The sequence below is a fragment of the Loxodonta africana genome, chromosome 5 (genome assembly GCF_030014295.1).
Source record: "Loxodonta africana isolate mLoxAfr1 chromosome 5, mLoxAfr1.hap2, whole genome shotgun sequence".
In the NCBI taxonomy this organism is placed as follows: Eukaryota; Metazoa; Chordata; class Mammalia; order Proboscidea; family Elephantidae; genus Loxodonta; species Loxodonta africana.
This window is the reverse complement of record NC_087346.1, coordinates 118,062,690-118,078,497: the sequence shown is the minus strand read 5'-3', so window position 1 is coordinate 118,078,497 and position 15,808 is coordinate 118,062,690. Positions and strand designations below refer to the sequence as shown.

Genomic DNA, 15,808 nt, shown 5'->3' with positions numbered 1-15,808 from the left:
TGCCATAATAAAGTTTATTAAGAAAATGTTCTGCATCCCACTTTGAAGAGTGGCATCTGGGGTCTTAAAAGCTTGCCAGCGACCATCTAAGATGCATCAATTGGTCCCACCTGGCATAAAGGAGAATGAAGAGCCCCAAAGACATGAGGAAAATATTAGCGCAAGAGACAAAAGAGCCACATAAACCAGAGACTCCATGAGCCCAAGACTGCAACTAGATGGTGCCTGGCTATCACCAAAGACCACTCTCACAGGGAACACAACAGAGAGTCCCTTGATGGATCAGGAGAAAAGTGGGGTGTAGAACTCAAATTCATGTAAAAAGACCAGACTTAATGGTCTGATTGAGTCTGGAGGAACCCTTGAAGACACGGCCCCCAGACGCTGTTAACCCAGAACTAAAACAATTCCCAAAACCCACTCTTCAAAGATTAGACTTGATATAAAACGTAATGCTCGTGAAGGGTATGCTTCTTAGTTCAAGTAGATACAGAAGACTAAATGGATGGCTCCTCTCAGAGGCAGAATGAGAAGACAGAAAGGGACAGGAGCTAGCTAGATGGACATGAGAAAACCGGGGTGGAAAGGGGTAGCGTGCTGTCACATTACAGGGACTGCAACTAGTGTCACATAACAATACGTATATGAATTTTTGCAACAGAAATTAACTTGAGCTGTAAACTTTCACCTAAAACACAATTAAAAAACAGTATTGTATATAAAAAAGTCTTTCAAAAATACAGTGTACTGTATAAAACATAAAATGTTACCTCTTAACAAGTTTTTAATTTTGTTTGAGTTACAAATTCCTTGCTTAGTTGGCTATAAAAACATAGATGCATTCCCAAGGCATACAGTAACATTTCTGTCTTTGATCTATACCATGAAAAGACCTCACAGTTGTAATCAACACCCTCTGAGCCCTCCGTTTAGAATCTTTTGATATCCTAACACAAAACTACCTAATAATACCATTTAATACCCAATTGTATTACAACTTACTAGAATAACACTTTTTTTCCCCTATCTATTATTTGTGTCATTGTGTTTCGCAGCAGATATTTAACAACTGGGTATGTTAATGCAATTTTGCGATGTAAGTTCTCAGGTGAGAATTAACTAAATATTAGAAAATAAATTAAAACTCATTTTATTTTCTTACAGTCAGAAAAACTATGTGATACACATTTTTACCTTAAAGTTTAAAAGGTTTAAAAATTTTAGTCAATCCTACCTTCAGTTTGAATTCAAGCTGCGGCATGACAGATAATAATAAATGAGGATCTATAGCAAAAAGTTCCTGAATCAGATCAAATACATGTTCTGACAAATCACTTACTGAAGACCTTCCCAGCACCAGAACTTGATTGAAAAACTACAGGAGATATTAAAAATACACATTTCATTAAAAAACTTGCATAGGTTTTCTATAAACATATATATTTTCAAGTACTGTATAACCAGGCATTGCATATACAACTGAAGGGGATGATGCAGGATAGGTGTTTTGATTAATAATATATAATGAGACAGTCACCTAAACAGCAGAAGAATAAATCTCCAAATACAGAGAAAATCAATATGAAGTCAGGAATGTTACAGAGAGCAAAGTAAAAGAAGAGGGTTGTTAACTTTGTTTCAAACGAGGTTGACACTTCTAGGAATCTTAACTTTCATTAAAAAAAAATTTTTTTAGATTGTTTATGTGGCTCATTATAGAGAAATTTCCTTGTAGCAGAAAAAATGTAAAAAGATCCAACCTTTTTTTATTTTCACGTCTTAATTTTTCCATGAATTTAGTAATAGAGTATTTAAAGGGGAAGATGAATTTTTGTTTTTTGGTTTTTTTTTGGTAGTAACAAGAGAAAGCTGATACATTTTTAATCAAAGAACCAAGAGAAGATGATGATACAAAACCTATTAAAAAAAAATGCCAGGGAGAAAATAAGGGAAATACAAGATCACAAATTAAGGACACCTCCCTCCTCCAACACGCACAGAAAAATTAAAGACAGACACAGAGACCTAAAGATGAACATGAAGAGAGAAAGTGAAACAGATCAACATATTCAGGAGATTAAAAGATACACATAAATACAAAGGTAGCAGAAGAAGTAGTGGGGGTTGTAGTCAGGTTTTCAATTCCATCTTGTGCCATTTAAAAGTAATGCCGATAAGTTTTTTTTTTCTGCCAATAAGGGTTTTAAAGCTATGCTGCATTTTTCTAACTTTAGTTACATTTGCACATACCACTTCTTTCATATTTGCTCTGAATAGATGAAATTAAGTTGACAGGCTAAATAAACCTATATATATATGAGAGATTCTAACAAATTAGTTCACTAGATTAAGAATGACACAATTACAGAATAAACAGAGGCAGAAATACATACGTTGGCAATGCATGCCTCAATAGTCTGGACTGTCCTTTTTAGCAGGACTTTTGCAAGGTCAAAGGACTGCTTATTTAAGTTCTGGAAAAAAAAAATGAAAACGTTCAAAGTTACAACTGAATTAATTAGTAAATTTATGAGACAGCACCACTAGAACACTATAGTCTTTCAATCTATTAAAATAATGAGCAAAAAATTGAACCTGGGTCCCATTCAGGATTTTACCCAATACCCCCCCGAGTCACATGGTCTTAAATGCAAAGGTGTAAACTGAACACAACTAGGAATCAAAACCTAAAATGCATTAGACAGCCCAAATCCCAAGTGCAACCCAGTATTAAGTTTATTAAACTGAAAATGGATCTATGGCTTTTTGGTTCAATAATCTCAACCAATTTGAACTGGCAACTACATGTATGTATTTTAAATATACACATGTGTAACTCACCACGCTCAATATTTCATTGTGTAATAATGTGTGTCCTGAAGAACAAACCTCAGATGTGTTCCAAGTAAAAAGGGTTCTTGATCAACTGTATTTTTGAAATACTGATTATGTTCCTTCCTCAAGAGTCCTAATGTACTTTAACGAATTGAAGTGGTTGAGAAAGACTGTAGAAAAGATACCTATTCAATTTTTAAAAAACTTATTGAAAAAGAATTCTTGTTTTGAATAATACCTATTAACACCTTCCTACTTCGAAGTTTTGGACCAAACTGAGATGTATTCACCATCATCTTACACCTCTCCCCAGAAGAGGCTAAGAAAATCTATACTTTAGGACAGTAGACAGCAAACTTTTTCTCTAAAGGGCCAGGTGGTAAATACTCTAGGCTTTGGGCCCCTAAAACATTTAGTCTTGCTACAAATACTCAACTCTGCTGTTGTAATACGAAAGCAGCCATACACAAAATGAAAATGAATGAACATGGCTGTATGTCAATAAAACTTTATTTACATAAATAGGCAGTGAGCCAAATTTGTTCTACAAGAGGTAGCTTCCTGACCTCTACCCTTGGCTTTTATTCTATTGGTAAAAGGATAGAATTAGTGCAAAATTAAGGTAACTTTTCTATTTTCATAAAGGGTGTATTTCCCACTCATAAAAATACTCTCTAACTAGAATATAAATGCGAAATATGCTTCTTATTCCTCTCAAAGTTCTTCTCTTATTCTGCCTGAGATATACTCCCTTTTGACACACTGTCAAAACTTTTACCAACTACAGATTCAGTTGAATTAACAAAATACAAAAATATTTAGAGTCAAGAGAAGAATTTAAAGTTAATCACATCTTACTGCGAGTAAGTTTAGTTAAACACACTTCCCCTAACATCTGGTAACAGGCCACTGAACCACTAGTGGAAAAGAAAAGCAGGGCAAATATAGAAAACGGGGTAGGCCTGAGTACAGCCAAGTGGGAGAGCCTGTGGTGAGTCAGTTTTTCAATTACTTAGGAAGAACTGGCAGGGAGAAATAGGAAAAGGAGATAGGGAGGGATGACACAGCTCTGAATCATCCTTTCCTCCTTAACATTAATGATATAGCTTCTGTTTCTGCCTAAATCTTTTCCTGAAAATGCCTAAGAAAGATAAACTATATGGATTCTGAGAAGAACTCTGAATCCCCAAGCTCCACATCTATGTATATATGAGGAAATACGTTTTCTTTTCCTAATAAAACTAATCCGAGAAAAAACAGTCCAACCCCTTACAATTCCCAGATTAGATAGGAATGGTGAAGATGAAAACAGCATACAACAGTATGAAAATACGTCTCAATGTAATAATATGTTAACTAACATATCTTCTAAAAACAGTAATAGCTACAAGAATAATGTGTGCTACTATATTTTGACGGCACTGGGTTTTTAATATTTTATTTGGGGCTGGGGTGCGACAGTAAGAACAATTATGTAGGACGATAAATGGTCAAAAAACAATTATTCATTCATATGTGTAGTACCGTCATTAATATTAGTCTTTATTCCTTACAGACCTTATGTGCAGGAATGAGGTTAATAAGAATGGAGTCCAACAATTCTTGAGTAACTCCATCACCTTCCATGATGATAGAACTCATCAAGTCCAGCATGTGCATTTGTACCTTCTTATTGTGGCTATTGCTAAAATAAAAAGGAAAAAAAATTCAAAGATTTACATAGAGAAAATTAAGCTTCCCAGTTTAAAAGAATAATCTCAGATGTAAAAAGATTTTCACGTAAAAGAATCATGTCAATAACGGCAAGGGAGTTTTGATTTCCCTGTATACTTTCTCCCTCTGCTGACTACTGTAGCAGCTGTAATTTATTGTTGTAAAGTATTTTAATAAAACAAAGACCTTAAAAATGAACTAGGTCCCTACCCAATAAGTATTCCAAGAGTGAGTTAAATTCAGCCAAACAAAAATGTCAACATCAAAGAAAGAACACTTTTGCTTATATATGTCCTAGATTTTTAAAGGTGGTAAAATTTAAAGTAGGGAAACAACAACAAAAGTGTACAAGGTAATAAAGGTAGACAGTTTTTCAATTTTTTTACCTTTTAGATCTTAATGGATTCCCCAAAATAAGATAAAGCGATAGTGAAATGCAAAAAAGCCTAAGCAAACTCAAGTAATTTGTTTTTCTTTGCCAATAACAGTTCTAATTCACCAATACTAAAATTCAAAAGTTTGATCTAAACACAATGGAATACTACACAACGATAGAGAACAATGATAAATCCTCAAAACATCTTACAAAATGGATGAACCTGGAGGGCATTATGCTGAGTGAAAGAAGTCAATCACAAAGGGACAAATATTGAATGAAGCCACTATTACAAAAACCAAGAAAAGGTTTACACATAGAAAAAAACAATCTTTGATGGTTATGAAGGAAGGGAGGTGTGGGGACAGGAAATCACTAACTAGATAGTAGACAAACGCTAACTTTGGTGAAGTGAAGAAAGACAACACACAATATAGCAGAAGTAGCACAACTTGACCAAGGCAAAGCCACAGAAGCTTCTTAGACACATCCAAACACCTTGAGGGACCGAGTTACTGGGGCCGAGGGCTGGGAAACATGGTCTCAGGGGACATGTAGGTCAAGTGGAATAATGCAGTTAATAAAGAAAAATGTTCTACATCCTACTTTGAGAGTAGCGTCTAGGTCTTAAAAGCTTGCAAGTGGCCATCTAAAATACATCTATTGGTCCCCATTATGTTTGGAGCAAAGGATAATGAAGAAAGCCAAAGACAAAAGGAAAACATTAGTCCAGGGGACTAAAGGATCACATGAACCACAGCCTCCACCAGCCTGAGCCCAGAAGAACTAGATGGTGCTCAACTGCCACCACTGATGGCTGTGACAGGGATCACAACAGAGGGTTCTGGACAGAGTGGGAGGAAAACATAGAACAAAATTCAAATTCACACACACACACAAAAAAAAAAACAGACTTACTGGGCTGACAGAGCCTGGAGGAACCCCTGAGACTATGGCCCTTGCTAACTCAGAACTGAAGCCACTCCCAAAGTCTACGTTTCAGCCAAGGATTAGACAGGCCTATAAAACAAACAATTACACACTCAAGGAACATGCGTCTTAGTTCAATCAAGTATACTAGACCTAGCAGGCAACACCTGCCCAAAAGCAAAGATGAGAAGGCAGGAGGAACAGGAAAACTGAACGAATGGACATGGGGAGCCCGGGGTGGAAAGAGAAAGGGGAGAGTGCTGGCACAATGCAGGGATTCCAACCAATGTCAGAAAACAACCTATGTATAAATGTTTTAATGAGAAATGGATTTGCGTTGTAAACTTTCACCTAAAATACACATACCCTGAAGTTTGATCTGAAATGGTCACCAAAACTTATGACTAGAAAGTTCTGAAAATATCACCCTGGAATCTTTCAAAGAATTTCAAACAAACAAATGAAAAATCAACAAAGTATAAAAGATAAGACAAAGAATCCATTCGAGTTCTGCTTCCTTAACCAGTGAAGAGTCAACTGTAGCCTCCTCAGTGAATATGCCTACTGCTAATACAAACTTAAAAAGGCAGTCCGCATCACTGAACAATTTGTGTAGAAATTGTTGAATGAGGAACTAAACCGCTATGTAAACCACCACTGAAAACACAATAAAATAAAAAAAAAGGTGGGGGGGGGGAGAACAGGCTACAAAACTGTTAAAATTGGTAGAATATCTAGGCTTCTCTCTGACTGCATTTTAACTAAAGACTCAACCTGCCCATTTCCCACATTTATTAGAACATACATGCAGAGACAAAAAAAAAAAAAGATAATTTAGTTATACTACTGTAGATATATATATTATTTTTTTTTTTTTACTGTAGATATACAGGGAAGTTTAATCAAAATTGAAGTAAAATTTAAAAGGTGGGAGAGAGAGGGAAAGAGTTTCTATTAATGGTGGTAGAATAATTTGTAAACAGTGGTGATGGCTGCACAACATGAATATAACCCATGTCATGAAATTGTACATGTAAAAAATGCTGCCATTGACAAATGTCTTCTTACATACATTTTACCACAATAAAACAAGGACTATAATAAATTTTGATATCATTTATCTCTTATCTATAATTTAAAAAATTAACTTGAAATAGTGAATAATAGTCTGGTTGGAAACTCAGTGGCAAAACACAAAAATGAAAATAAAAGTTTGTGGAAAATGGTCACCCCTTCACAGATACGGTTTTCTACAATTTCTAGTAGATAACCCTCTTCCAAGCCCTCTCCCAAATATATTACTTACTTAAGATCAAGAGTGTGCGGGGCCATTTATATAGCTGTACGTATGTATGCATGTGTGATAAGCAGATGAAATGCAGAGAGTAGAGATATTCAGCTTGATGCATAAAAGAATGACTAGACTACTGGCTCTCAGATTTATATATATTTTGGGAGTCGGAAAGCAGTGGAGTGAAATTACAAAAGTATTTCCACATACTCCACCAATCCAAATCAATAAGCTCCTTAAGACTTGTACTTCCAGCCAAGATGGAATAACAGGGATAGGATTTACCTTTCTACCTAAACAACTAAAAACCAGAAAAAACATACGAACAACAGTTTTCAGACACTGGATATCATGAAGATGTTGCTGGGAGGGGGATAATAAATGAGGTAAATTTTCCCCAGCTTACTGCCTTGTGAGAGTTTCTAGGCCACAGTGCAGGGAGGTGAACCCTGGCAGAGTCTGGGGCAACCACAGTTCACATGGCAGAATACCAGAGAGAAGAGAGCCTCCCACAGAGCAAGCTCTGGAGATCTGCTGAGTACCCCCGAGTCTTCAACTACTTAGTGATCAACAAGTGCATGTGAAAAAAATTACTGAAAGCTGGGGAAATAACTACCTGAAAGGAGCACAGAAAATAAATCCTGAAGCTCACATAATTCAGGGTATAGTGCACGTTCCCACCAGCCAGAGTGGAAAACCTTGTAATTCACAGGGCATCTGGCAGAGCAATCAGAAGGGTACTGCCTCTGTTGTGAGGCAAAATCAGCCCTAGACTAAAGGTTGGTCTGGTATCCCAAGTGGTTTAATGTAAGTGTAATTGGAGTCTCTGAAAGCAGAGGGCAGAACAGGAAAAAAAAATTTTTTTTTATTGTGCTTTAAGTGAAAGTTTATAAATCAAGTCAAACAAAAATTTATATACACCTTGCTATTTATATACTCCTAGTTGCTCTCCCCCTAATGAGACAGCACACTCCTTCTCTCCACCCTGTATTCCCCGTGTCCATTCAGCCAGCTCCTGTCCCAATCTGCCTTCTCATCTCCCATCCAGACAGGAGCTACCGACATAGTCTCATGTGCCCATCTGAGCCAAGAAGCTTACTCCTCACCACTATTATTTTCTGTCTTACAGTCCAGTCCAATCCCTGTCTGAAGAGTTGGCTTTGGGAATGGTTCCTGTCTTGGGCTAATAGAAGGTCTGGGGACCATGACCTCCACAGTCCTTCTAGTCTCAGTCACACCATTAAGTCTGGTCTTTTTATGAGAATTTGAGGTCTGCATCCCACTGCTCTCCTGCACCATCAGGGATTCTCTGTTGTGTTCCCTGTCAGGTCAGTCATAGGTTGTAGCCAGGCACCATCTAGTTCTTCTGGTCTCAGGCTGATGCAGTCTCTGATTTATGTTGCCCTTTCTACCTCTTTGGCTCATAATTACCTTGTGTCTTTGGGGTTCTTCATTCTCCTTTGCTCCAGGTGGGTTGAGACCAATTGATGCATCTTAGCTAGCCACTTGCTAGCGTTTAAGACCCCAGACGCCACTCACCGAAGTGGAATGCTGAATGTTTTCTTAATAGATTTTATTATGTCAATTGACCTAGATGTCCCCTGAAACCATGGTCCCCAGACCCCTGACCCTCTGGCCTGCAAAGTGTTCAGTTTATTCAGGAAACTTCTTTCACATTTCTTATCTGAAGAAATAATTGCTGATAAATTTCAAGTTGATGAAAACTATAAACCCACAGATCTAACTTCAATGAGCCCCAAGGAAAAGGAACAAGAAGAAAACCATGGTACATCATAATCGAATAGTTTAAAACCAGTGATAATGACAAAATCTTAAAACAGAGAAAAAAAGATACATTACATATAGAGGAACAAAGATGAAAGGCAAAAACTTCTTGTCAGAAACAATTCAGGTCAAAAAAGGAGTGGATCATCTCTAAATGTACTGAAGAAAAAAAAAAAACAACTTATAAACCCAGAACTCTGTATTCTGTGAAAATAACTTTCAAAAATGAAGGCAAAATAAAGGCTTTTTCAGGTATACAAAAGCTGAAAGAATTCTATCATCAAAAGACCTGAACTACAGGAAATGTTAAAGGAACTTCTTCAAGCTAAAGACAAATGGGATCAAATGGAAATCTGTATCTACTGAAAGGAATGAAAAACACTACAAACGGTAAATGTGAAGGTAAATACAAAATAATAAGCTCCTCTTTGGAAAATGTTTGTTAACACTTCATTGTGAATTATTTTAATCAGATAATTAGGTCAATAATAAACTTTGATGATCTTCAAGATTCAGATGAAAATTTTAATAGGATCAGAGGAAAGTATGTTTGTATATAAGTAATTAAGAGAGGAAAAAAGTATAACTGCACAGCCGGAAGGTGGACGTTAAGGTCGCAAACGGGGCAGAATGACAACAATTTTGAAAGTTTGGTTTTCAATCTTGTTGGTGATTATAATTTTAAAAGAAAAGATTACAAAGATGTGGTGGAATGCAAACAATGGCCACAAGTTTTTCCCATCACTGTATGCACACCGCTTTACAATGTGACTTTGCTGCTCCTCCCATCAAAATATGGAGTCTATTTAATCAGCCCTTTAACCTGAGAATGCCTATGTGCCTTGCTTTGGCCAACGAAACTTAAGTATACAAGAAGTGAGGAATGGCTTGGAAAGTGCTTGGGCTTTAGGGCTTATATTTTCCTGCTACTTCTGAAATTCAGTCAGCATATGAAGAAGCCTAGGCTAGTCTGCTGAATGATGAAAAATACATGACCCAGTTCCCCCATCACCCCAGGCAACTGCCACATATACTGCCAAATAACTGAAACACATGAGAAGGCCCATACAAAAAGAGCTGCCAAGCAGAGCTATGAGCTAAATAAAAGGGTGGTTGTTTTAAGCCATCAAGTTTTAGGTTGTTTTGTTATGAAGCAAGAACTAACTACCACAAAAGATAAAGATAATATATTCTATCATTTTATTTAAGGGCCTAATGTTAGTTAATTCCCATATGAAGCAGTTTTAACTCTTATCTCTAGACAAAGCTGTTCTGGTCCTCTCCTTTTTATTTCAGACTACTCCCAATCCCACTATTCCATCTAAGGAAAAATAAGACATGATATGACATAGTATTTGTAAAAGCTACAGGAAGCTCCAGAAATGCACTCCCTAATACAGAAGTCTTTAGTAACATGTGGCTACTGAGCAGATGAAATATAGATGGGGCCAAATGTTGAAATGATAATACTTTTGGATGTAGTGGGCTAAATAAAATATTTTATTTACTTCACCTGTATCTTTTTATCTTTCTTACTCTATTAGAAAATATGAGGTTTATGTGACATACATCATATTTCTATATAATACACTGCTCTAGAACACATCTTCTAACAATGCTTAGTTTACAATGCCAAAAACAAAACAAAAAAATGGACTGTAAGTCAGAGTTTGGTTCTGCTCTGCAGCAATTTGTCCTTGGGCAAGCTACCACACACCCTGTGCATTTGTTTCCCTATTTCTAAAGACAAGAGCTGAGAAGATATCATAGTCAGTATCTTAACTGCTGAGCTATTCTCCTTCCCAGTATTAAGGGTACATATATTTATAATCTCCACTTTTGAATCTATACTTCATCACACAATATTTTACACCATTTGTTTGACAATTACGCATTTGTTGCCTCTTATTTAATGTAAGCAATTTCTTCAAAATAAGAGCTCTTATTTATATTTTTTTATTGTTCGACAGGCCCTAGAACAAACTGGGGTACACAAGAGCCAACCCATCATTGACATGATAATTAAAAGTGGTACTAAATGGGCAAAAATAGTTTTCAGACACCAGAATCTCTACTTTTTTTCCTTCACGTAAAATCATTTAAGAGAAACAATTCTTTATAACTCTAAAATATCTTCGGTATACACAGTAAGAAAAAGAAACACTTAAACAGAAGTGCTTAAAAAAATAACTTACTTGATCACTGAGAAGAGAGTTCTAAAAAGCTGAATAAAAATTTCATTGCAATCTTCCAATTCAAAGCAGATGTTATATGATTTAACCCAAGCTAAATTCTTTAAATAAATAAATAAAAATAATTATGTAATTATACATATACAAAAGAGTTACATAAAGCAAACTTATTAATGAAATCTATTTTAGAATTCGAGATTTATATCAAAGCCTATAAAGGCCCAACATAAAATTTTAAGTGTAAGATTGGTTATGTACTCTGACCTTTAAAAATACATAAACCTGTTAGCACTGACCTTCTCAAATTGGAAAATACTAAACTGCTAAAGGTTGGTAGATACACATACATACTAAATACAAGGAACAGTGAAAATTAATTCAGTTTAATCCCCTTTCAGATTGGGAGGAAAAAAAGATGAAAATAAAAGCTGTGGTTTCAAAACACCTAACAGCTTTTCCAGTTAAAAATATTTTATCTCTTCAGGATATGAGGAGCAATAAAAAGATTATATTTCTCTTATGAAATATAAAATGCATTTTATTAATTGCAACTTATAAAACAAAAATAGATTCATTTTACATTATAAAGTTACTATACAGGAATTCCTACTATGTAAAACAGTGTACTATGTATTAAAGTTTTTTCTTTTTTTACCTCTAATAAATAAAAGTATCGATTAAACTGTGGACTCTTTGTATCTTCCAAACCTTTTAATTGTCTGGTAATAAACAAAAATATGTCCTGTTAAAAAAATGATAAAATATATTAATTTAGAAACAAATATCATTCTTTCACAACATTACAGTCTGCATATATTATCCATTAGAAATTACAATAAAATTGTCTTTTAGCTGAATGCCTAGGCTACTTGGCCTAGTCCATTATTCAAAATAACTGGAAAAGATCAAATCACAAAAAATTACATCCTTTAGAAGAAGCAATACTACAGATTCGTACTTCCATAAATCTTTTAGGCTTTCGTATTCTGAGAGGAACCCAGAGGTACTTATAGCTTATTACCTTTTTCTCTACTACAGCACTTCCCCTTTACTATCATCACCTTGTATCGTGCCAAACAACTATCTTCATTTTAAAGAGCTGATTTGAGTCTTTCCATTACTACTTCTTACAGGTAAAAAGTAATTTGCAGCCCTGGTGGCACAATGGTTAAGAACTGGGCTGCTAACTAAAAGGTCAGCAGTTTGAATCCACCAGCCACTTCTTGGAAACCCTATGGGGCAGTCCTACAGAGTCTCTATGAGTTGGAATCAGCTTGACAGCAACGGGTTTGTTTTTAGTTTTGAATTTGACTTGTAACTCTAATGTTGTGTGGAACAAAGACAGTAGACTGGTCTAAAGGTTGTACTTTAGACAGTGTTCCATTTCTTAATAAGCTTTTAAAAGTTGTTTCAATATGACAAAACGACTTCTACACTACTTAAAAGAAAGCAGTCCAAAGAATTAAAATTTGCCAAGAATAAAATTATTTAAAATATGAAATCAGTTCATCGAACATTCTGAACCACTAAGAAAGAACCAAGATGAGCATATAATTTTCCATATTGAATAGCGTGTAGGAGACAGTCACTTGAATGCGTCAATTTAATAACCTGCTACTATGCCTTCAACTTAGCCATTTCAGCTTTCTGATGATTTATCCTGAAGGTTAAACATGAGTAGATAGAAATCAGTTTTGATCTTCAGCTTTCAATGCCTTATAAAAACAACAGGCACTCTTGTGGATGCTCAATGAAAATTAACTGAATGAACAGTTTGTTTTGCTATTTATAAATAGAAACTTAAGATGGCAAAATGAATAAAATAAAACCTATGTTCAAAGAGTAAGCTACACTATAAAAATAAAACAGTTTTGTAAGGATTGTATTTACCTTAAGTTTATCGTGGGAAGTATATGGAGCTTCTGGGGCATAGATTCGAAAGATGTCAGCCAAACAACACGCTACAAGGAGACGCACATCTTTATTGGGATTCCTGAGGAAGAATTCAGATGCAAGATGCAAGGCTAGTGGGAGATACTGCTGCTTTTCATCTTCTGAGTCCTGATCCATATCCATAAAAGTTTTCACTACCATCTGTAATAATTTATAAAAGAAAAATATAATCAACTCCTAAAATTTAGAAATCATTGAAAAATGTACTTTAAAAAATATCATCTCCATTACAACACAAACTAGCAATTAGTTACTATCAGAGGGTTCACAATCAAATTTTGTTAAATCTTCACTTAAGAATTTGGGTAAAGATCACAAGCATGAAACGGCTACTCTCAAAGAACATTATATTTATAAACAACTGTAAACTACTGACTTACTCATAGACACCTTATCTACATTAGCACCAGATTTATCAAGAACTTAAGACTCATTCATTTTATATGTAGTCCAACAAAAAAGTTCTTGGCCCATACACATAACCAAATTCATCTCATACTTTGCAACATCACCAATTATGCTTCTTTTACATCTTATTATCAAAGTTTCCTTGATTTAGTCTCCTTAAAACTATTTCATTTTTGCATTTCACAATAGAAAGCCATGTTAAATATGTTTACATGGTAGTACTTCTGATTAAAGGCTTTAGTTAGAAAATAGCCCCTGTTAAGTAGATTAATGGAAACAGAACAACCAGAACAGAAATATTGAGTATGTTCACACATTGTGAAGAATGTAACCAATGGTCCTGAACAATCTGTGTAGAAACTGCTGAACAGGAACCTAAACTGCTGTGTAAACCGTCACCAAAAACACAATAAAATTTAAAAAATAAAAAAGAACTTGTTACTTATGGTTATAAAATTAATGAGTATATATTTAAGAATCACTACAAAATACAAAGAATTATTTTTTTTAAATCAGTAATTTCTCAGCTCCAGAAAATAACCACTACAGGTTGCCCTTGACTTACAACAGGGTTCTGTTCCAACAACTCCATTGTAAGTCAGTTCTCACATAAAGTCGAATGCCTCATCGTTTTTTTAGTTTCATTATTATTACCTCTTAAGTGTCTTTATAAATCCAATCTTTGTCTTCGAGGGTTGGAAATACTACATCTAAACTTACAGATATATTTTAATACATAACATGCATACGTAAAAAAATACACAAATCATAAAAAAAAGAGGATCCTAAGTGCAGTTCGTTGTAACTCAAATACATTGTAATACATTTTTGTGTATTTTAAGCTAGTCTGTTTTCTCTGTAAAACTATACTATAAATCTTCATTCATTTACAAACTACAAACATTTCCTTATATCTTAATAATTCTTCTCTAAATACTCTATCAGTGCCCATTGTCAATTACTCATGTCGTACTTTTATTCTTCTAAGAGTTTTTATCATGAATAAATGTTGAATTTTACCAAGTGCTTTTTCTGTACCTACTGAGATGGTCGGGGGCAGTGGTGGCTCAACGGTAGAATTTTCGCCTTCCACGCGAGACCTGGTCCACTTGCCAGCCAATGCACCTCACGTACAGCCACCACCCTCTGTCAGTGGGGGCTTGTGTGCTGCTATGATGCTGAACAAGTTTTAGCAGAGCTTCCAGATTAAGACAGACTAGAGGAAAGGCATGGAGATCTACTTTCAAAAATTAAGCCAGCGGAAATCCTGTGGATCACAATCGTCAGCTCTCCTTGTGCATGGGGTTGCCATGAGTCGGGGGCCAACTTGACGGCAGCTAGCAACAACAACAATTGAGATGATTATATATATATCCCTTAATTCTGTTAAATACGGTTAGTTCCACTGACTGGTTTTCTAATTTCAATCCAATTTTATATTCCTATAATCTAATTTTAGTCCAAGTTTGCATTCCTAAGATGAAATCAGCTTGGTCAGAATGCTTTTATATATTGCTGGATTTGATTTGCTATTATATTGTTTCAATTTTTCACATTTATATTCATGAAAGAAACTGGCCTGTCATTTTCTTTTAAGATACCATTGTCATGTTTGACATCCAGGTTATACTGGCCTGAAACAAAGTGTTCCCTTTTTTGCTATTACATGGAAAGTTGGTAAGACTGGTTTTATTTCTTCCTTAAAGTTCAATTGTATCAAAGAAAGAATCCTAATGAAAATTAGAAAATGTTTTGACCTGGTTGATAATGAAAATAAACTATCAAAACTTGTGGGATGCAGTTAAAGCTGTGTTTAAGGAAAATCTGTAGCCTTAAATTTATATATTAGAAAAGAAGGAATGAAGAGTCAATGATCTACGTTCCATTTTTAGAAGTTAGAAAAATACCAAATTACATCTAAAAAAAAAAGAAGAAAAAAATTAACAATGCCAAATGTTGATTGTTGAAAAGATCAATAAAACTGGCAGGCCTCTAGCAAGAATAAATTAAGAAAATGAGACTAAAGGGGCACAACAACCCAGGGGCAGGACTAGAAGGCAAAAGGGGACAGGAAAGCTGGTAATAGAGAACCCAAGGTTGAAAAAGGAGAGTGCTGATATGTCGAGGGGTTGTTAACCAACTAGTTTGTTCTGTAAGCCTTCATCTACAAGTACGATATAAAAAAAGAAAAAAAAATGGATATGTTAAAAAAAAAAAAAAGGAATAAATCAAGAAAAGGGAGGGGTCACAAATTAACATTACCGAAAACAGTTTTGCTGTATTTTCACCAAAAAAATTATATATAAAAACAAAAAGCAATACCAA

General features: G+C 35.1%; 1 protein-coding gene across 5 annotated transcripts in view; it reads right to left on the bottom strand.

Annotated features, from left to right (window-relative positions):
- The window catches only part of PDS5A (PDS5 cohesin associated factor A), a 159,095-nt gene that overhangs the window by 86,227 nt on the left and 57,060 nt on the right, over positions 1 to 15,808 (bottom strand). For all 5 annotated transcript variants that reach the window (XR_010322114.1, XM_064285929.1, XM_064285931.1 and 2 more), the window contains exons 3-8: positions 13,013 to 13,216; positions 11,778 to 11,864; positions 11,126 to 11,223; positions 4,393 to 4,519; positions 2,394 to 2,474; positions 1,235 to 1,375 (exon numbers count right to left, since the gene is read on the bottom strand). Coding sequence is in view for 4 of the 5 variants with exons in the window: in XM_064285929.1 (XP_064141999.1) it covers positions 1,235 to 1,375; positions 2,394 to 2,474; positions 4,393 to 4,519; positions 11,126 to 11,223; positions 11,778 to 11,864; positions 13,013 to 13,216 (738 nt within the window). In the remaining variant the exon portion in view is untranslated. The remainder of the gene's footprint in view (positions 1 to 1,234; positions 1,376 to 2,393; positions 2,475 to 4,392; positions 4,520 to 11,125; positions 11,224 to 11,777; positions 11,865 to 13,012; positions 13,217 to 15,808) is intronic.